Source organism: Gymnodraco acuticeps, unplaced genomic scaffold (assembly GCF_902827175.1).
Source record: "Gymnodraco acuticeps unplaced genomic scaffold, fGymAcu1.1, whole genome shotgun sequence".
Lineage (NCBI taxonomy): Eukaryota > Metazoa > Chordata > Actinopteri > Perciformes > Bathydraconidae > Gymnodraco > Gymnodraco acuticeps.
The window spans coordinates 547,334-570,581 of record NW_022989799.1 but is presented as its reverse complement, the minus strand read 5'-3'; the positions used below and the strand labels follow the sequence as shown (position 1 = coordinate 570,581).

Sequence of the window (23,248 nt, the reverse complement as noted above, 5' to 3'; positions counted from 1 at the left end):
GTGCTGTGCATCAACCAGCCATCAAGCCAAAGACTGTGACAAAAAGGTTCAGTGCAGAGAGTGCAACAGTGACCGCCACCCTACTGCACTACATCCAGGACTGGCTCCATGGACAACAGGGGCTGCCGTAACCTCAAGATATCAAGGCGGGGAGCAAGGTGAATCTCCTCATTTCGCTGTCACGTCAAAATCTGTGGGACTGAAGTAAGGCAAAGATCATGCACCAAGATTTGTCTAGTCAGAGTGTATCCAGCAGACCAGAGAGAGAGAGCTGTCAAAATGTATGTTGCCCTAGATGAGCAGAGCAATAAGTCCTTGGCAAAAACAATTTTTTTTGAACTCTTCAATGTTAATGATGACACAGCATCCTACACACTGCTGAAGACATGTTCAGGAGTCTTTGAAACCTCAGCGCGACGAGCAAACTATTACATAATGGAGGCATTGGATGGCAAAACGTGTATTTCACTTCTCACTCTAATCGAATGTGATGACAGATGACAAGTCTTAAATTCCCACGCCTGAGATCGCAAAACCGAGTTGAGGACAAGATCTCTGCACTAGATTTTACGGCAGACATTCTCATACTGCTTGGCCGAGATATACCACAGGCACATAAAGTTCGGGAGCTGTGCAATGGACCCCACAACGCCCCGTATGCTCAACGCCTCGACCTAGGTTGGGTGATCATAGGAGAAGTCTGTCTTGGAAAATCCCACAAACTAGACAGCGTCAATGTCTACAGGACAAATGTGCTGAGTAATGGACGTACATCTCTTTTTGACCCTTGCATTAACAATCTGCACATCAAAGAGCGAGTGGACACTCCAACTCTCCAACACCCTGTCCTGCCGGGGGTCCTGCCAACCCTATGTCCTGTCCCGTTGGAGGTCCCGCCGACTACTCTTCTGCCGGGGGTCCTGCCAACCCTATGTCCTGTTCTGTTGGGGGTCCTGCCTACACATGTCCCTCCGACACGGGTTACTGTCCCGCCGACTCCTGTCCCGCCGACAACGGTTATGGTCATGCCTACTCCGAAACCTGTCACGTCCGGGGTCTTACCGTCTCCCAATCCCAGTACTCCTGCACCTCTGGCGATCCAACGGACTCTGGAGGGGTCCCATCGCGGCCTACGCCACCCTCCTGCCAGTCCTCCGGAGCTGTCCCGTCCCCGCCTTCCTGCCCGTCCTCCAGAGCTATCCCACATTGGCGACAAGAATACCTTGCAACACTACAACCAAGAAGAAAATGGCAAGCAGATAATCTTTGCAAATCGGAGACGTTGTGCTTCTGAAGGACAGACAGGTCAAAAGGAACGAATAGCCTACTGGTCTTATAGTAAATACCTTTCCTGGTCCGTAAAGTGGAAGTACGGGTGATTAAAGAAGGTTCTCCCAGGGTGTATTCAAGACCAGTCTCGGAAGTTGTTCTCCTTCTCAAAAGGACTTAGTGGTATTGTACATTATATCAAGCGGGGAGTGTGCTGCCCCTTTAAGAGGGCCTGCAAAGGGTTTTGGGTTTTGCACTGGGTGTCCATAAATGCTTGCCGTAGTTTCCTGTTTCTGGCTGATGGAGCACATGGGTTGTTTCCTGTCAACTAAACCCTTGCTCAAATCCTAGGGTCTTTATGTCTGTAAGTACCATTCCATATATTGTCCGTGTATACTAAGTTGCACATTTAAATTGATTATGCAAACATGAAGAACAATGAATGATGCTAAACTTGTTAGCCTGTGAACAGCAGTGGAAATGTTTGTAGCATTTATGCTAACAGGCACTCTGTTGTTTGGAATGTTTGTTTTAGTCTTGTTTCTTTGTTTATTTAGTGTTTAATGTGACAACGTCTCATGCCTTTGGGTTTTGTTTGTATTTCAGTTTTACAAAATGAAATGGAAATGAAAATAGAACTTAATCAGTAAACATCCAAAACTGAGCTGCTGTCTCCTGGGTGTTTATTTCCGTGTTAAGCTATCTGCCAAGCCTAGAATCTAAAAAGTATTCTATGTGTATTCTTTACTGTCGGGTCACTTATTACAGGTTCAGCGAGCTGCACAAGACTGATACTAACGGGCTGTCAGGAGAGAGAGAGGAAAAGAGAGCACCCCGTTTATTTTTCCCATTTTATTATCCAGAATTACTGTAAACTTTTGAATAAAGGAGTTAATCTACTATTTGTAGTTTGTTTAAATGTATTACTTGTGCTGTTTTTTTCATTTACATAAAATACATCTCACGTACCCCCTGCAGTACTCCAACGTACCCCTAGGGGTCCACGTACCCCCATTTGAGAACCACTGCAGTAGAGGGCAGAGCCTGTGTGAGATATAACAGGGGGTTACGTATTGTAACCCTAGTTCTATAAGCACAGGCGGAGCCCTCTACCTAGGGGCCCTGTCTTTCCTATGCCGCTCGCTGAAGAGGGTGCAGGATGACAGTCAGGAGGTGTGGCCGCCTTATATACTGTGTGCCTGTGCGCGCATTCAGGTAGGCTCGCCCTGATTGGCCGGCTACGTTTATACAAACTCAGTGTGTGAACACTCGCGTATAATTGATGAGAGTAGTACCCATAGAGTCCAGTAGAGGGCTCCGCCTGTGCTTATATAACTAGGGTTACAATACGTAACCCCCCGTTATTATCTCATGTAAATTAATTAAAGTAAATATATAAGTGGTCATGAACACATCTGCCCATCGGACAGAGGGCTGCTGTGCCTCCTGTCATCATTAATGGACGTCTCTTTAAAATGACCGCTCAGAGGAGAGGAGTTCTCATTTCTCTAACTGCCTGCTGCTTCCCCTCCTCTCTCCTCGGTTCCCCTCCTCGGCTCCTCCGCTCACATCTCCTGTGGGCGGGACTAAGACACGAGGAAAGGCGTTGAGGAGGGGAGTCGAGGAGGGGAGTCGAGGAGGGGAGTCGAGGAGGGGAGTCGAGGAGGGGAATTAGAGAAATGAGAAACCTTCTCTGTCTGCCCTTTTAAATCTCTTTTTTAAAACCCACTTTTATGCAATTTTATTGTTGTTGTACTTCCTTTTGTTACTTTTATTTTCTCTTTTAAAATGTGTTTAGTTGCTTTAGTTCCTTTCATTTTCTGAATTATAAAGGTTTCTGCTTTTATGTGACAGCACTTTGAAACTTAGTTTGAAAGGCGCTTTATAAATAAAGTGTATTATTTATTACCTATTCTATTACCTAGAAAGAAATATAATTTTTTTAAAAACACGTCTAAGTCTGCCGCCATACAAACACATCAGCATTGGATCTCCTTTAACTGTGCATTAGCTTATACAGAGCAGGCCTCTCTGTGTGTTTCCTGAATGTCTAAGCGGATGTTCATTAAAGTTGATTTAAAGACTCGTATCGACTTACCTTCACAACTTCTGGAGCCAGATAAGAGTGAGTCTCCTTCAGTCGGGATATGGAGCTGTGGCTCAGCCCCCCCACCACCCGCCATCAGAGTGTTGAAGTTCTGCAGAAGCAGGAGTTTCTAGTGACAGTGAAATACATGGAGATATATACAAAATATAATAGAATACAAGACAACCATCAAATAATAGCTTTAAGTAGTATGAACACATTAGTTTGTTTCCTAGGTACATTTAATGAGATTTGGCATCAGATTTCAGTCCAGAGGTGATCTAAATACTGAATTGATCAGAATATATTTATATTTCAGTGTAAAAATGGCTTAACACATTGTTGGAAGTATGCTTATTTGCTTTCCTGCTGAGAGTAAGATGGGACGATTTAGAGCACACTCAGTTTGTACATTAAATGCGAGGCTGTCGCTCTCAGGCGCTTCACTTATCTGTCTATCAAAGTACACTGACTTCAATTCTATATGTTAATCTGTATAATAATATTGTATATTCAATAGAGATACTCTAGGATACATATTTCACTGTTGATATGAACTTTTCTCCTTTGGTAATTTGTTTAATTCTTACTGTACATACAGATATATTTGCTGTTTATGTTTGTTTTGTATTTAATTGAATATTTCGTTCATGTGAATGCTTGTCTTCATGCTGCTGTGACAAAACTGGGATCAATAAAAGTACATGTATGTCTTATCGTATCCAAACACAAACAGTAACAACATTAGCATGTTAGCAACATATTATTTCTGCTCAAGAGAACAAAAAAACATATTGATGCACGTTATTTCCCTACATGCACTACAGCAAGGGTTTTTGGTTCAGGATGTCAAATAATGCTCAGTATACAGTGTCAGCTGCATAACATGCAGTCAGATACATAATGAACCCCATAATCACAATATTAGAGCATTTGGAGCTGGATGGATCAGGATGGTGGTACAAAGGTAGAGATAGAGTTAGCGAATCAGAGTGCTCGCTGCAGCAGAGAGCAGCTGCTAGGTTTGGAGAGCAAGGACTATAGAATAATAGTGATTCAACTGATGGAGCGGAAACCTGTGATTTTGGAGGATGCTATCATTTATTTTGATATTTCAAACAAACATCAATGTGTCGAAGAAAACAACCCATAATACTCTGATGGCCCTGAGGTTAATACAGTGTGTTCTGTGAGAGCATCAGTGAGAGCCTGGCAGCAGGACACCATCTCCTCTGCTCTCTCAATAGATGAAGATGAGTCTTTCTGTATATTTGATGATATAGTTTCTTCATGAGAAATTGAAGATGGGATCAATACGTTTGGACATTCATGTGACAGGAACCTGGAATAAGATGTAATTTAACCAAAGAGATGTTAGACTCTCTTCATTAACGCAGATGCTGATTCTGAGATGATCATGTGTTATTGATTGCAGTTATTATTAGAAATGTATGAGAGTGGTTTTAAAGATATGCTGCCTTGGATCAACACTATAATTCACATTCATACTGTGATGGTCTATTGAAAATATGGTAGGTGAATACAACTGAAACAGTTCTGTAGCAGTGTTTATATTCTTCAAAAATGTTGTACGATTTTCAAACATATCAATAAAATATTATGTTAATTTTCATTTCATATTAAGAAATACTGAAACACTCATGTTTATTCGTTAGTAATTAAATCCTATATTACTACATTTTTATATAGATATATATAAATAATCATATAAATAAAAGTGACAGCCTCAGTGAAGGCATCCACACTTGTGGTGCTGCATTCTGTACAAACTCAAGCCCTTCAGGACAGTGGATATGGGAAGCACATCTAACAATTGTATTTATTATAGACCTATTCCAGACATTATTTAGTAATTATAATTAACATTGAGATAATATTTATTTTGGGCTCTATTGTAATTTCTTTCATACTTTATAACACATTTTAATACAGTACGATAGCTGTTTTGCTAAATGGGCACATATTGTGCTTGGTTTCTTTTCTGTTACATGAAGCATCCTGAACTAGTTTAAGAAGACTTTGTGCTTAAACAGTCCCAAGGACTTCAGATGCATGCACACTATTGAAATACTTATAATAACCTACACTATATGCTTGTCTGCCTTTTGATGAGCGATGATTAATAACCAAATTAATTTATCTTGTAATTGTGTAAAAATCTTCATTCACTTATGCAGTACTTTCTTTTAATGCTGTAATACAATATTATCACGAGATTAGGCCTCCAGAAAGGTTATTCTATAGTCCACACCAAAAAAGCCAAAGCGTGCCTCAGTATAGCTCAGTTGGTAGAGCTAGTGGCCCATACTGCAGGATCTGGGTTTGAATCTGGGTATGGTCTGGGACCCTTAGCCGTGGGTCTTCCCTATGTCTCCCCCTTTCAACCCTGTCACTTAAATAAAGGCACTGGTTGCACAAAGAAAGCAAAAGCAATGATGTGATGAGCTACTTTTCTAAAGAGGGCTTTTGTTTAGAGTTGACAAAACGTTACTGTTGCATCTGAGTCATGAGCAGCATGAATATCAGACAGAAGGTTCTGTTTCTGTCTGGTGAGGAGTTCAGGACAGGGTTTAAAGCCTGGACCATATGGACCTGCTCTTGTCCAATCAGCTTTCTCTTTGGTTCTGTTGTCAACCTTGAATAAATATTTCTAAACCGTATTAGATGAAGAGAATGCTAGCCATGCACAGTCCATGTTTTGTGGATAAAAAACCCTTGAGAGCCCTGCAGATGGAGATGTCTTACCTGAGCCACGTGGATGTATTTGGTGATGACCTCTGCGCGGGTCTGAGGCGTGAGCTTGCTGAGCACCATCAGCTGGACCCACTGCGACACTCCGTTGAACAGAGCGATGGAGCGCTCCAGAGTCGGGTTCTCCATCAGGCAGCCGTGGATCACATAGCTTTGGTAATCAGTGAACTGCAGATAAAATGGTTTTCAAATATCAGTCAACATTCAATCTAGACTTCAGAGACTGTCAGGGATTTTCAGTTGGTACTAAAGCCTGTTTCGTTCTTTGCACTGCAAAGTCACACTGTTTTTCTTATTGGTATAAAAAAGGAAATTATGGAAACCTAAAAGCCATGTTATACTCGAGTCTAGCTTAAAAGCAACCATCCCCATGGAACCACGAATGTGATTTTCAAATGTCATGTCTCTATCATTTACCTACAAGTTTTAAATATATATTTTATTTGAAGTTAAAATTGTGACCTGACAATTATGGCAATCTACCAATGAGTTTTTAGTGTTTTTATCCACAGCTCAACATGTGTCCTGATAGAGCCAGAGGAAGGTCAAGTGGTCACACACAGCAGCACTGAATCGTAATTATTAACTAAAGCAGAGGCTCCTTACGTCATTACATTACATCTTGAGTCGGTGCGCATCATTTTACGTAATTAATCATATATTTTCGATTATAAGGAGTAGAAATATGATTCAGATATCCGCGGAATCGCTGGAAGAGTAGCTTTCCAGCGGTATCTCCTGTGAGACTGTAACCAGGGCACAGCAGCCAATATGGCCGCTCAAAGCAGCTTGACTTTACACTGTGTGGGATTGGTGGATTGGTGTGTCCGTCAAGGAAATCTCGGCCGGCAGCCATCATGGTCTGAAATGACCAATGGACATCGATAAATCACTAAGGACCTACCCACCAAGTAAACAAAACATAAACCACGTGTCTCCCATCAGTTTAGGTCTGTGAGGAGAGAGAGAGAGAGACAGAGAAATTGGCTAAAAAAAACGTTACAGTTGCCGACTTCGCTAGAGATTTTTTTCGCTAGCAGTGAAGATAGAGCCTCAGAACCTGAAGTCTTCGACTCTTCTGAAGAAGAAGAAGAATACAAAGACAACAACAAGGATCCATTTGGACATGGGTAAGTGTAAATATTACAGTAATAGTGTACTGGCAATGTGTGGGGAATACCGCGAAAATGAACAATAGGTTTATTGATATATATTTTGTATCGATAGTCATGAACTTTTTATTGGACAAAATAGACTCTCCATTAGCAAACGTTTACTCTGTGTTAACGTTATTTTGGTGTGTAAAAGTGAGATTACATGTGTAGATGATTAAATTAATCATTTATTCGTCCCACAACGGAGACATTTACAGTGACATGTTTTTGCCATCGATTATTTTATCATACTGTTCTGTACAGATGAGACTTTGTCATAGATTTATTTATATGTGTGCCTGTTATTATTTTACCGTTCTGTACAGATGAGACTTTGTAATCAGATGTAGCCTATGTGTGTCTGTAATTGTATACTGAATGTAAAGTAACTGGAAATGTGTGTGTGTGTGTGTGTGTGTGTGTGTGTGTGTGTGTGTGTGTGTGTGTGTGTGTGTGTGTGTGTGTGTGTGTGTGTGTGTGTGTGTGTGTGTGTGTGTGTGTGAGAGAGATCGAGAGAGACTCCTTCTCCAACCTCCCAAACTTTATTTTTATGTGTGCATTGTTATTTGTGCTTGAGCAACATTTTACTTGAACTTTATTTCAATGAAATTAGTTGTAATTATTGTCCTACATTTTAATTTGGTTTACAGAGATGTTTCACAGCTGCCTGGGCCTAGTGGCCCACAGGCGGCGTTCATCCAGCAGCCAGAACATCCATCTGTGCCGGCCCCCAGGTCAAGATCTACTGTGGCTCAAGGGCCTTCACCAGAGCCATCACCACCAAGGACCAGCAGACCAGCATCACTACAGCTGCTTCTACCTCCATCTGCGGCTGCCACCAGGTCAAGATACACCTCGGGACAAAGGCTCCACCACAGCCATCACCTTCAACCCAGCCAGCAAGGAGGTCTCGTGGAGGTCTCGTGGAGGTCTCGTGGAGGTCTCGTATAGCACTTGTACACCCCACCTACACAGCAGCCCATGCACCATCACCCCCATCTTCACAGCAGCCAGACCCACTGTCTTGGAAGACAGACAAAGACCTTGACACTGTCTTGACATTTATAATGAATAGTTGGTTGAAAGTTCTGATGTTCAATATTGTAAATAGTTAGATTTTCCAGTTTCTTATATTTATATAAATAGTTGGTTGAAAAAAACATATTTATAATAAATTGTTGGTTGAAAAAAAAGGTTGAATGCTCAATTTGTATTTGTACACATCACATGAACCTTGGTATGTAATATGAAGTCATTATTCAGTCCTAATGTATCTCAGTCCCTGCTGTGGTGAAAGTAGAGTGATAAACACCTATTTTACTCAAAATTCGAATTTAATTTTTTTCATTTTAGACATGAATAACACATTTATATACAGTGTAATTCAAATATTTCACTGCTTTTGTGATCCTACGACTTTGGTAACCAAATCTAAAACACCAAAACAATTCGATCACATGAGTAAATTTGTGTTTTTACAAAAGTTTTGAAGATTTTCCGAAAATCGGATGTCAAATTTTAAGCTTTTGAGCTACTTATCTCATCAAACTCTAATGTGAGTAATTTGCATATATAGCAATACTAGTGATTGTCCTGAACATTTTGATATGTAACACATGGGGTGCCATGTTAGAAGAAATACATTTAAAGGGAGGGAATGCTCATGGTACGCATTTTTAAATAATTATCATCCGATAAAACAGACCAGTCACTGCCAGTCTTTTCTTTTTTTTTTTTAATCCAATGACGTTATCAGTGATTTTAAGCTGATTAATTACCGAAATAACATCAACCCTGTGGGTGGTGCCATTTTACCGGAAGTGACGTAAACTATGCGTTTGGTGTAGAGGACAAATTGATGTTCATGTTGTTTACTCTAGTTACTCTCTCAATTCTATAGAAATATGCCTCATTGTATCGCGAAACATTACCACAATTCGGATAGGAACAATCCACGGAATGCTCGGTTCCATCTATTGCCAACGGGTAAGCGTAGGAAGTACTTCGGAGGCAGTGGCTAGCGAAATGTGCTCGGCCCGAACCGAAAGATCCACAGGCGCATGTATGCAGCGAACATTTCAAGTTTCCAGACGACTACTCTAAGAGTATGATGAAACATAAAATGGGATTTATTAATCAACCATTACTTAATGGGGATGCAGTGCACTGCCAATGCCAGCCAGCGTAAGCACCTTACGCAGCAGACTTTACTTATTGTTTACTACGTAAGAAAGCAGGAATTGCAGGACCCAGAGCGCACGGAGCACAGAGCGGACAGCAGATAACGGAATTGCAGTTTTATTGCTTATAGATTATCAGAACATTTCAAAGGGGACACAGCCACATTGGATATTAACCTATGGATTAACTACATCATCGTTTTTATCGTTGTAATGCCATTGAAGACCAGTTTAGACCAGACAAAGACCAAGCTAAGGCATGTTAGCCTAGCGCATGTTAGTACCTAGCGCCACTTGTTTTGATATACGTTTTTGTTGATAACGTCGCGAGTTTGTATCTTTCAGTGTTGAAGTGAGCACCGTTAGATTCTGTGTCTTTACGATCATAAACGATGTGTTGGATGTGCAGCTAGGATAAGTAATAAGGGAGCTAGGAGTGATTTTCGGTGCAGTAATAGGTTAGCATTTTTCGCTCGGGGCTAATTCAGAGGCTCACTGTTAGCATTGTGTGTTTTTTTTGAAGAAAAAAATGAAAAAGATCAGTTAAATTAGTTTTTTTCCCCGTTATATGGATATAAAAATATTCATAGTTTATTAAATATTAAGGTTCCTTAGACGTTGTTTCCTGCAAATGACGCGATTTCGGCCCCGGAACCGGGTCCGTGGGGCCTAAGAGGATAACAGAGTATGTTTTAAAAAAATTTTACAGTTGTATTTGGATGGAATGAATACCTATAGTGATAATTCAAAGTAAGTCCGCCTGGACTTTATTTTTCTAAACTTCTTCCTCGGCTGACGAGTCCGAACTCAAATACTCTGCCATGTTTTCGTCGTGTGTTTACAAAGTGAACGCATGGATGACGTCACGACCATCACGTGACTACTGAAAATGGCCAAAATGGCAGCTGCCTGACGGAATATACAGGTTTTGATAAAAAAGTAAAATCATTACTATAAAATCATTATTTACCGGGGAATATCGCTGATTTCTTCAGGGTATGGTTTAAACATAATGTTTCACTAAATACTGAAGTTTTGATTAACTATCTAATGACTGGAGCCTTCCTTTAAAAGGTGATTTAAGAAAACATCTAAAAATTGAGAAAATACCCTTAGACTCCAGAGGGTTAAGGACGTACACTCATGCACACATATTAAGTGTTTAAAGGCAGTTCACCCACAGGCCATTTAACTAAATTAAAGCTCTGCAGCAGGTGTTCAGCCTCCTAGGAAGTATACAGGAACATTTTATCAGTGGTACACACAGTTAACCATATTCAGAGTATTTTTTAATTGAGCTTCAAAATGTAAATTAGAATAATTCATCAAAATAAATGTTACCTTTCAACTTTGAAAAGAACGTCTTTAATACAATAACGTAGTATCTGTTCTACATTAGCAAACAATATTCTTAGCCATCACAAGCTTCTAGTTACACCAGACCAAGGCTGCAGCCTGAAACCTTGATTATGTTAGGATCTGTTTATTTTCTGTTTTATTTTGGAATTGTCTAGGACTGTCGGCTTCCTGTTTTTCATTCAAGGATGTTCACCCCCTGTCTGTCATGTGTGTTTCTATTTCGTATATGGCTTCGCCCTCTAAGGCTATCGCTATTGGGTAATCCCCCTGCGCACCCGCGCAGCACTGAAACACTTGTAGTCCACGCCCACCCGCTAGGTGGGCCCCACCCTCGGGCTCCCTTCCGGTATAAATAGGAAGGAGGCCCGACAATCTGCTCCCTCTTTTCTTCAGCACCCCGTTACTGAAGCACAAGAGACACTTCAGTTGCAGAGTAAACATGAGTAACAATTGTGTGAGAGATTGTTCCTCATGTGGCTCTGGGTTCATAATGACTTTTCGAGGGTGCAGACGGTCAGGAGTGACCCGATCTGGCCACGCTTCCCGGCCATCAGGAGGTTCCAGGAGGGGGTGGCGGCGAACCCGAGGACCCTCGCAGCCCTTTCGCCTCACGGGCAGCGGGGCGAGGGCAATGGCGTGGCTCATCACCATGACGACCATTACAGCACATCACAGAGAAGCCAGAACGGGGGAATGAGTCCCATCCTTGATCTGTCAGTATTCCAGGCTGAGCGCCCCCAGCGGCAGCGCCCGCAGCACCCGGCACGGCGTCAGGGCTCGCTGCAGAAGCCTGCTGGTTTTAACCTATCGGTTAATAACCTGCAGAGCTCGCGGCATTCCTCTGTCCAAGATACGCCTCCTACACACGGTCATAATAAACCCATGAGCGCCGTTATAATGCCTCGTGTGGACAGCTCTGCACACACCTCCATTTATCCCCTGAGCGTGTACACGCCTCATGATGAGAGCCGGAGTGAAACGCAGCTCAGAAGCTCGATCGGGCAGCCTCTGTCTGCACAACGGCTTTCACACTGGCTGTGTGAGGCTGTGTCACAGGCATATGTCTCCTCTGGGGTGGATCCCCCGGAGAACATCAATGCGTCAGCTGGTCACGTGATGATCCCCCTGGGACTCCCCCACAGGAGGAGTCTCCAGAGGTGGTTCATTCGCCCGCGCATCGACCCCGTGCGTCAGAGGTAAATGTGCTGGAGCTGTTCTCCGGAGCACTTCGCCCTGTTGCTGTAATCAGACATGTGTTGATTTGCACGGACAACAGGCCACGGCTATGGAAGCAGCCTATCAATCGCCAGGGAGGAGTACGATCTGCGCAGCTTCTGAAGTGTCAGAGAGGAATGGGAGACATCCCTCAAATACAATTGAATAAATGAACAGGGGGAAGACCAAGATGCAGCAGTGCAAATGTCTTCCACTGCTGCATCTTGGTCTTCCCCCTGTTCATTTATTCAATTGTATTTGAGGGATGTCTCCCATTCCTCTCTGACACACCCTGTACGGAGTGTCTTGTCAGAGTGAGTAACGTCAGGGATCCAGCTGTGCGCCTCTCTCCTGCCTCTCGGCACACGGAGAGCGGCCCTTTTTCCCTCTTATGAGAGGGATGTTTCCTTTTTTCCTCTGACACATTTTGTACTGAGTGTCTTGTCAGCGTGAGTGACGTCAGGGATCCAGCTGTGCGCCTCTCTCCTGCCTGTCTGCACGCAGAGAGCTGCTGTTCCCCCTCTTTTTGTCATTGGGCAAAGTGTGACCTTCGTCTCTACTTTTTCACAGCGGCAGGTATGTATTGTTCCTAGCCTTCGTCCCCTCATGGAAAATATTCATGTTATGCTATATTCCAGGGACTGTGATGCGCCATTACGCATGGCGCAATATGCATGGGTTATTATTATCTGAGCAGGTGTGTCTGTGCTTCTAGTGCCGGGCGGACCCAGTGGGGCGCAGACTACATCATGCTTCGCCCTTAACCCAATAGCGATAGCCTTAGAGGGCGAAGCCTATACGAAATAGAACTGAGGTTACCTACTGTAACTCCAGCTTCTATAGCATTGGCGTAGCCCTCTAAGTGCTGGGCCCCACTGGCTCCACGAATAGCTGAAGAAAAGTTATTTTGTATGGGAGCAGATTGTCGGGCCTCCTTCCTATTTATACCGGAAGGAGGCCGAGGGTGGGGCCCACCTTGCGGGAGGGCGTGGACTACAAGTGTTTCAGTGCTGAGCGGGTGCGCAGGGGGATTACCCAATAGCCTTAGAGGGCTTCGCCAATACTCATAGAAGCTGGAGTTACAGTAGGTAACTTCAGATTTGTTTCCTGCCTGTGTTTTCCCTGTGATTACCTGATTCTGTTCACCTGTGTCTTTGTGTTTTCCCTCCCCTCCCCAGCTGTGTCTTGTTGTCTTGATTGGCCATGTGTGTATTTAAGTTCTTGTTTTCTGTTGAGGTTTTCTGGGTTTCTTTTTGTGCTTAGAGGGAGATAGAGTTCCTGTCTGGTTTTTTGTTGATCCTGTTGCCTTGAATAAAGTTTTTTTGCTGTTAAACAATCGTCTGTCTGCACTTGGGTCCTCCCTGCGCTGCTCAATAGTGATGGCGAGATGAAGCCTTATGAAGCTTTCCAGCCAATTGGTTCGCAAAAGGGTTCATCTCATGAGGCTTCATCATGGGCTTCATTTGAACACAAACCCCCCCTGTTGGTCAAAGTGTGTAAAACAGGCATTTGTTTGATTGGACATCTCAACAGTGTGCTCTATCTCATACCGAGTTCCCAATGAGTAAAGCCTTAGAATAACTCTAAACAACGAACATTAAATCATATTTTCATGTTAACAATATTGTATTTATTACAATTTAATGATTGTGATTGAAAATCCTAAGGAGGCTGCTAAACATTGCAAAGAGGGATTTGTATTTCTTAATAATATTCGTAAACTTAACCATGTTGTAGCCTGAGAAAGGCTAAACCATATCAAAGAATACATTTATTAACTACATTATCTCATTTAGCTGTAGCTTTTATAAACAACAAAAAATACGTATTGTTCAGTCGTTGAACCAGGGACCCTGCGGTCATGAGTCAACTGCTTTCCAGCTGAGCCACAGCACACATGCTGAATCTCCTTGAAAACACTGTAAGGTATTCCTGTATTTATTGATGTTTTTATTCCTACATTTATTTATGCTTGTATCTATTTATACTTATGACATGTTCCGACCTCTATATGAGTGAGGGTCTGAGCTCTCTTGATTCCATCGTGTCACCGGGCCCGGGTACAGGAGGGGTAATATGGTTCTTATTATACATCCATGGGTATTATGAGCGTTGTGGTTCAACGGTTCAACCGATCTGAATCGCTTCCTGAAGCAGTCACGTGGTATCGACAGGCAGCGAGGCTTCTTTTGTCATCGATGACGTCACTGGCCCAAAACGATACAAGCCTCGGTACATGCTTCACAAAAAGCTTCGGGGATTACTCGACACACGCTCCGAAGCCTCGGCGCAATACGTAACATCACTACTGCTCAACCTTAACAGATTGTCCCTGAAGAACAAGGCTGGTGAACAAGGTATAACTTAAACATAAACATTTTAGAAGTTGAACGTTTATTTCTTCTTTTAAATATATTCTATGTATGGCTCTATTGCATCAGTCACAATCTCTGTCTCAGTAGTGTTAGTCCCTGGCTGCAGTCGAATAGTCCAAAAATCAGCTCCTAAATTCTAACCCTATCTCCTATTCCTTGACCTCTGAGTGAAACGTCACGGGGTTAAGGGATAGTGGATAGAAGAATTCAAAAGGATTTAGGAGAAGAGACTGCGGTGCTTTAGAGAATCCGACTGCACTTTCACTATCTGACGTGTTTATGATGCGCCAGCGGACGTCATGAATGTACGTCTGCTGCTGTGGGGAAACTATGGAAACTACAGTTTTCTATACAGCGGACTACAACATGGATGTTTAATAAGAATGAGGGACTACTGTAAACTCATCTAGAGACTCTGCACCGTGCTCTGATGCTGTTGCTTTATGCTTTATGAACGTGGACAACAGAGAAACATATTCTTCATGACCAAAGTTGGAATTGAAATAAAAAAGGAAAGTGAAACTTATGCTCGTCACCCTCTCCCTCCGGTCCACATTAATACAAATGATCCCAATGCGTATGATTGTATGAAAAGATCTTAAAATAAATGCAAATGTTTTTATTATAAACATTAGTCCTTAACATCTATCACTGTGTATATCACCATTCAAACATCTTTTAAAAGTTGAACAAACCCCACACAGCTCAGTAAAGACTGAGATGTTGACTTTATTTGATCATTTCAGTAAAAACTAACGTTCATATTTCTCTTTTTGATTATAATACTGATGAACGTTCAAAACAAAGCACTTTGGCACCTTACCACATACGTTTTAAAAAGCTTAGTTAATAAGCACCGTAACTTCCATGATATAATTTCTCCGTCATAATCGTTTGTTTCCGTGAACGGCCGACTATTGTGTGACGGCACATGCTGCGGCTGCAAGGCATTGTGGGTCAGCATTTTCTCCTCTCCTTTCGGTGAGGGAGGTCCAGTGGTTCCTAAGCTAAAGGAGGTTATAAAGGAAGTTTGAAACCTCCTTTCCTATCATGTAGAGAATTCGAACCGCACTTATCATGGCTGCCACTGAGGGACTTCCGGGTCATTTCACTCGGTTAGGAAGGTTCCTAAGCTAAATGGACTATTCGACTGCAGCCCCTGTCTCCAGCCACTACCTCCCAGGCTCTTGCATCACCATTCTCCATCCAATCGATTCTCTCACCTGTCCCTAGTCACCTGAATGCAGTGGCGGAGCTGGGGGGTGGCCAATCCTGGCCACCCTATTGGCCACCCCAAACACCCTCACCACGGGGGCCCAAACTATTTTAGAACATTACGAAAAAAAATGTTAAGTAAGTTAAGTTTTTCAAGAGAAAAGGTAGTCCATGAGTGGTGGAAATTAGTCTGTTAGCTAAGCGTAGTCCATTGTAAATAATTATTGTTGTGTTTTTTTTTTACTAAGCTGACATTAAAGGTGGGGTAGGTAAGTTTCAGAAACTGGCTCGAGATACACTTTTTGTTATATTCCATGGAATACTCTTAACATCCCGATAGCAATGAATATCTAAAGTGCTTTGACAAAAATCCATAAAAAAATGTCATCTGTGGAAGCCATAATACTGTAAAAAGTACAACCAATCCGTTTAGCCGATTGGATTGCCGCCCTGTCTGTCAGCCTTCCATCTCGTGCACGCACAAATGTATCTCGTGCCCTCATTGGGCGTGCCGTCATTGGGCGTGCATTGCAGCAGTACTTTAATGACTCGCCAGCAACAGGCGGCCACTTTCACCAGTCTGCTGACGTCATGTGCGCGTTCATGTGTGTTGGAGGAGGTGCTCTGTAAGGAAGCTTGAAGGAAGGGGCGGATTCTTTTCGGCTGTGTACTTTCAAATTTTAGTGCACTCGAGCCGGTTTCTGAAACGTACCTACCCCACCTTTAAGTACTGTTACTATCTATAAAGAAAATGCAGAGGTTTTTAATTTCACTGCTCTTTTAGCTGACATTTAATAAATGCAGGTACATTTTTAGCAGCTATTCATACTAAACCAGTTGTCCCTCCCCCTGGTGCCAGGACCAACAGATCCATCTCTAGGCTCAGCAGCCCTGTCCCCCCATAAGGCTGAACCTGAACCAGCTTTTCTCCCAACTGAAGGAGGTGAGCAGCATTGTGTTGAATGCCATGCCACTTAACATATCTGAAGGGAGACTGGAATACAACAAATATATATATATATATATATATATATATATATATCAAAACAAAAAGCTAACATCTCATTTCAATTATACATTTCATACACAGTATTTTCCCACATATTGAAGTTATATTTATTTTGATTTATGCATTCATGTTGAGAATGTTCCATTCAAAAATGTTATTATTAAAAAGGCATTTACACTATAAAAGATGACTATTGAGATCTATTGTCAGGAATGTTAGTCTTATATCAAATAGTGAATTCTACTGCAGCAGAATGTTGCACGTCTGCACAGTGTTATATTTTCACAGCTCACTGTCAGTAAATATTGTGCAGTTAGTATTGGACTACAAGATAGATGCAAGCCTGGGTAGAGTTATTTAAAGCATTAATGAGTTGGTTGGGTTCTGGATTGTGTGGTTACAGCAATTGCGCTTGGTTGGCATGGCCTGTGCCTGGTGGTGGGGCCAAGTGTATGGCCAGAGGGCAGGACCTTTAAACACATTTACTACCATATTGCCAATTAGTTCCGCAAACAGACCCGACCCGAATTATTGTTATTTAAATATATTTATTATGCAACACCCTCGACCCGACCCGTATCTTCTTTGTTTTACCCAGAACCGAACCCAGAAAAAAACGTTTGAAAAAATAAGACCTGCGAATCACTTTTTTTGCCGGTCACCCGATGCAGGACTCTGATCCCCGCATCATCCACCTGTGCACATCAAAGACGCAGACTCATTGTTCCCAAAAAGCAGGGTAAATAAACAAATGACTTGACTCCCAATATTAATTGAATATGATTTTATTGCTTCCATTAAGAAAAAAAAAACTGTTCCACAGCGCATCAACGGCTGAACTGCGACAACAACAACATAAGTTAAAATGAATGGCAGCACTGATTGAGGTTTTCTGTAAATGTAAGCGAGTGTATGGCCAGAGGGCACCTTTAAACACATTTACTACCATATTGCCAATTAGTTCCGCAAACAGACCCGACCCGAATTATTGTTATTTAAATATATTTATTATGCAACACCCGTGACCCGACCCGCATCTTCTTTGTTTTACCCAGAACCGAACTCGGAATTTTTTTTTGGAAAAAATAACACCTGCGAATCACTTTTTTTGCTGGTCACCCGATGCAGGACTCTGATCCCCGCATCATCCACCTGTGCGCATCAACGACGCAGACTCATTGTTCCCACTAAAGTAGGGGTGAGTATAATAAGGAGGCAAAGTTGACGTTCAGTGTGTTGCCGGTGTTGCAGTATAACTTGAGTCATGACAACTGGCGACATTCTATTATTTTCATCATAGGAATCCGGAGCGTGTACATTGAGGACCCATTGTTGACTTACCATGTCGATCGCCTCGTTTGTCGTTTACGTTCAACTTTTGCTATATCTGCCTTCCTAAGATCACTTTGATGCACATTCAGTACTCGTATGTGAGGTTGTGGCTGAGAGGTGGATATCGTGACGCTTACAGGGAGGTATCGAACATTACAAAGTAGGTGACTGTGTGGCTGCCTGTTCAAAAATATTACTAACTTGAATAAATCATTTAAATTATATATTTGTGTCCGACTTTCATTTGTACATCGTTCTTAATGTGATGTATAGCTTTGATAGCTGTCCATACCTTCAGACAGCCTAAAAGTAAAACACAAGTTGTTTATTCACAGCCCGAACGCTCATCGACATGACTGGATCACTCATGACAAGTTGTGATCAGCTCCGATTAAATTGTGATATAAATGCTGTAGCTATTCTCTAGGGAGCACGTTTTTTTTATGAAATACCTGTATCCCTCTCATCACAACAAGACTCTACACTGTGCAGGAAAAACAATTACATAGGCTACATGAAAATAACCTTGATGCATGGGAATGAATCACACAAACTATCTTCCGTGGCTATACTGATATGTCACAGTAACGGTCAACCACAGAAACGTAAGTCCAGTGGGGCACACGTTGAATACATATAAAACATTTGTACAGCGTTCTTAATGTGATGTATAGTAGCTTTGATAGCTGTCCATACCTTCAGACAGCCTAAAAGTAAAACACAAGTTGTTTATTCACAGCCCGAAAGCAGCATCGAGATGACTGGATCATCTGCAGTGTTGGGCAAGTTACTTCCAAAATATAATACAGTACATTACTTATTACTGTCTTTTTTAAGTAATAGGCTACGTTACATTACAATATTAATGTCTCTGAAATGTAATGACTTACACTACTTTTATATTAGCCTACTTTTGATCACAAATACATGGATCCTGAGATTGAAGCTCAAGCCGGTGACCAGTGAGATTGTTCTAACAATTTCCAATAAATGTTATTCTGAAACATAACTATCACTGTTGTCTTTCCTTCTATAAATGAAGCCAAAAATATGTCAAGCTGGCGCTTAACCCTCCAAAAAGTGCATGGTTGCAACTTAGACAGTTAAACATTTTATAGCAGTGGGTCCTCATGGTGCAACACGGAAGGCAGACAGAATTGCTTAGACACAGGTGTCACATGAACTTTAAATGTTCTGGAAAGTTCCTTATACAGCTTTAGCCTTTTTTATCTCATGAAGTCCCTAAGTGACACACACTGAACAGTCTGGTGGGTTATGGTCCTTGTCATTTGCTTTTGTGTTCCCATAACAACATGTCCAAGATGTCCATGTGCCAGGCTAACACATGTGACAGAACTAGCTACATTTGGAAAGGTTTTTTTGTTGCTAAAGTTAACATTCAAGCCATTTAAGAATAAAAATGCTTACATGACATGTCATTTGTTAAACATTAAGCTGTCTTCGGCTCTTTTCTGATTCTGATTACATATAACCTGTTGTAGAAACATTTATTGATGAAATTGATATGAAACAAATGCCATAAATATTGCTGTGACACTGATGTCACATTGGGACATTAACCCTAAACATTCACAGTAAACCCGGAGTGACATATATGCACAATTACAAATATGATTATGATCTGCTCAGTTAATTTAGCTGATTCAATTATATTTAGTTAACATATTATTTATTATTCAATTCAAAGTATGTTCAAACAAATGTAAACCACAAAATCATCCTCGTTAATGAAGTTATAAATAAGAGTTACTTTACCATTAAAGCCCAATGTGACACATATGTCACATTTCAGATATTTGACACTAGGGGGGGTTACTTGTCAGAAATATGTTCTAGGTGGTCTATTTAGTCTAAATGACGTTCCCCTTAATTTCCCCAAAAGTAGAAATGGGTCCGGCTTCTTATGGGTTAAACATATAGGCTTAAAGGCATAATAGAACTACTGTATTATATGTATTCAACGTGTCACCTATGGTCATGAAGGATGGGTCATGACCGAAAGAACGAGATCGCGGATACAAGCGGCCGAGATGGGTTTTCTCCGCAGGGTGGCTGGTGTCTCCCTTAGGGATAAGGTGAGAAGTTCGGTCATCAGGGAGGGGACTCGGAGTTGAGCCGCTCCTCCTTCGCGTCGAAAGGAGCCAGTTGAGGTGGTTCGGGCACCTAGTTAGGATTCCACCTGGGCGCCTCCCTAGGGAGGTGTTCCAGGCACGTCCAGCTGGGAAGAGACCAAGGGGTAGACCTAGGACCAGGTGGAGGGATTATATCTCTTCGCTGGCCTGGGAGCGCCTTGGGATCCCCCAGTCAGAGCTGGTTGATGTCGCCAGGGAAAAGAAAGTTTGGGGCTCTCTGCTGGAACTGCTACCCCCGCGACCCGACCACGGATAAGCGGGAGAAGATGGATGGATGGATGGAACGTGTGCCCCGCTGGACTTACTTTTCTGTAGTTTACCGTTACTGTGACACATCACTATAGCCACGGAAGATAGTTTGTGTGTTTCATTCCCATGCATCAAGGTTATTTTCATGTATGTAATTATTTTTCCTGCACAGTGTAGAGTCTTGTTGTGATGAGAGGGATACAGGTATTTCATTAAAAAAACGTGCTCCCTGGAGAATAGCTACAGCATTTATATCACAATTTAATCGGAGCTGATCACAACTTGTCATGAGTGATCCAGTCATCTCGATGAGCGTTCAGGCTGTGAATAAACAACTTGTGTTTTACTTTTAGGCTGTCTGAAGGTATGGACAGCTATCAGAGCTACTATACATCACATTAAGAAAGTCGGACACAAATATATAATTTAAATGATTTATTCAAGTTTGCAATATTGAAAATAATAGAATGTCGCCAGTTGTCATGACTCAAGTTATACTGCAACACCGGGCATAGGCTATAAGGATTTATCAACAATATTGAAAAAAAAGCAGTTAAGCTTAACAGGCTTTTTTTCACGAAACTGTGTCTCAGGGCTTCTTCAAATTTAATAAACTATGAATGTGTCATACTCACGTAACGGGAAACTAAGCTAACTGACGATATGAACAATTTTTACAGAAGCAAAACACAAGTCTCACAAGAAGCGTCTAAATGAGCCCTGAGCGGGAAAATGCTAACGCACTTAGCACAGAACTCTAGGTATAAATGGATCGATATACTTATCGGACACAAACAAGCTTTGCTAGCAAGCTGAGATTCCACAGATTCTAGAAATATAAGTATCATCACTGAGCGATCAGAACACGCGACACGGGAAGCAAAACCAGACAACACACAATGTAGCTTTAGGTAGCAAAAAACGGAGATATGCTCACCTTAGCTGTTATTCTGATAAAAAATTGTGTTTAATGGCATTAAAACGAGAAAAACGTGGCTGAAGGTTAATCCATAGGTTAATCCAATGTGTCTGTCACTTTGAAAAAAGTATTGATAATCCATAATTTCATTTTTATGTCAGAAACGGAGTTTTCATATTAGCTGCTAATGATAGCTTCCAGAGTGTATGACAGCTTCCTGTTTTGGTTATTCTGACTAGCGGCACTCTCACTCCTTATTTGGTAACGTGTGTGTGTGTATGTGGAACTTCCCATCGATTCCATTGGCTCTAACGGTTAAAAAGAGATGTCAATCATCAAAATCAACCAAGGGGGGCCAGAGATAGGTCAAATCCACCCAAATGACCCCAGAAGTGGTTTTCTTTGGCTAAATCTCTCAAATTTCACTTGTTTTGCGTCAATCTTGATACAGGGTACTTATTATATGTTATAGTTTGGATTCCTAAAGCTTTTAGTCTACTATCCCATCATTCAAGGGTGGTTTTCACTATAAGTAATGTTTTTTTTGGACGGACACAATCATTTCAATCTGAATTTACTTTAAAATAAAAAAAGTCTATATTGATTCTGACTCTTCTACATCCAACTCACAGGTGTAACCTTGCTTTGAGATTTTTTTTCATTAATTTATCCCTTTTAGAAGTGAAGTTATGGTCATTTGTTCTGGGAATGTCATTTTCGAGCCTGAGACCTGGAAAACAGAATCGGGGCGAATCAGATGATTAAACATGATCTTAAAATATATATATATTTTTTTAGCATTTATTTGGAATTATTATTTGAATTACTTTCTGCTGAAACTGTGCCCCACCTGCCCCTAATGACCAGTCACCACTGATTATGGGTACATAAGCTCATAGCAAGGTAGTTAAAAGAACAGGTTACACATTTTAAAACATTGCATGTTCTGGTACAGTAACAGTTCTGGTTAAAAGTCCAGTTACATGTTCAGATAGCTGGAAAGCACCATTGACAGTAGTGCAGGGAATGAGTGGGAATGGGAGGGCTTTGTCTCAGGAGGGAGAGTGGGTCGTTCACTGAAGAATGGCACATGGATCCCAGAGCTCTTCCATTCAGGCAGTAGCGGAGCCAGGACATTTTCAGTGGGGTGGCCAGGATGGAACCAGTGATCATTTTGGGGTGGCATTGAAATCACTATTATATGAACATAAAAAGACATCTCACTAGAAAATAAGGGGTTATTTAAGGCACCTACATTATTTGGGATTAAGCTAGTGTAGATCAAATAATATCCAGTATATCTAACTATTTTTTTCTTATTCCCACAGGCAACGAAGCTTACATTATACAAATGTAGTGCAATATACAGACTGTTTAGCTTATGGTGATCAGCAGCCCTATGAGCTCATTCTCTCAGTGTATCATCAGGAATATAGAGACACACACACATCATTTAAATAATAGTTTTTAAATTAAATGATAGGTTAAGAATAAACATCTTAAAGTAAATAACAATAAACAATAGCCCTTAACCCTGCAAGGCCCCCGGTTGTAATTTTACAACATTACTTGAAGCTATCCTAAAAAAGTCAGTAAATGTTTTGGTTTTTTAAAAGACTACATTTACATAGTACACAGGGCGGGAGCGGGTCTTGAAAATCAGAACCGTGCAGGACTCTGGCGGGGATGCAATGTAGACAGGAATAAACGTAGATCATCCTCTGGCTGCAGCTTGACCGGCACTTGCTTTTTATCACAGTCAATGCGGAAAACCCGCACTCACAAAGGTAGGTGGAGGTGAAGGGAATGAGCACTTTTACAGCCTTTTTGGCCAGGTGGGGGAACTCGCCAGCCAAAAGTGTGCAAGTGACACTTTATTAATCTTTTTCTCGTAATTTTGTTTTCATGCTGCGCCTCCCCTGAAGCTCTTTGGCGCCTCCCAGGGCTCTCTCTCTCTCTCT

The 23,248-nt window shown here is 41.7% G+C and overlaps 1 protein-coding gene across 1 annotated transcript in view; it reads right to left on the bottom strand.

Annotated features, from left to right (window-relative positions):
* The window catches only part of rasgrp3 (RAS guanyl releasing protein 3 (calcium and DAG-regulated)), a gene marked incomplete in the record, with an annotated part of 91,711 nt that overhangs the window by 48,981 nt on the left and 19,482 nt on the right, over positions 1–23,248 (bottom strand). The window contains 3 exon segments of the mRNA XM_034223148.1: positions 3,368–3,445; positions 3,447–3,485; positions 6,122–6,295. Coding sequence (XP_034079039.1) covers positions 3,368–3,445; positions 3,447–3,485; positions 6,122–6,295 — 291 coding nt within the window.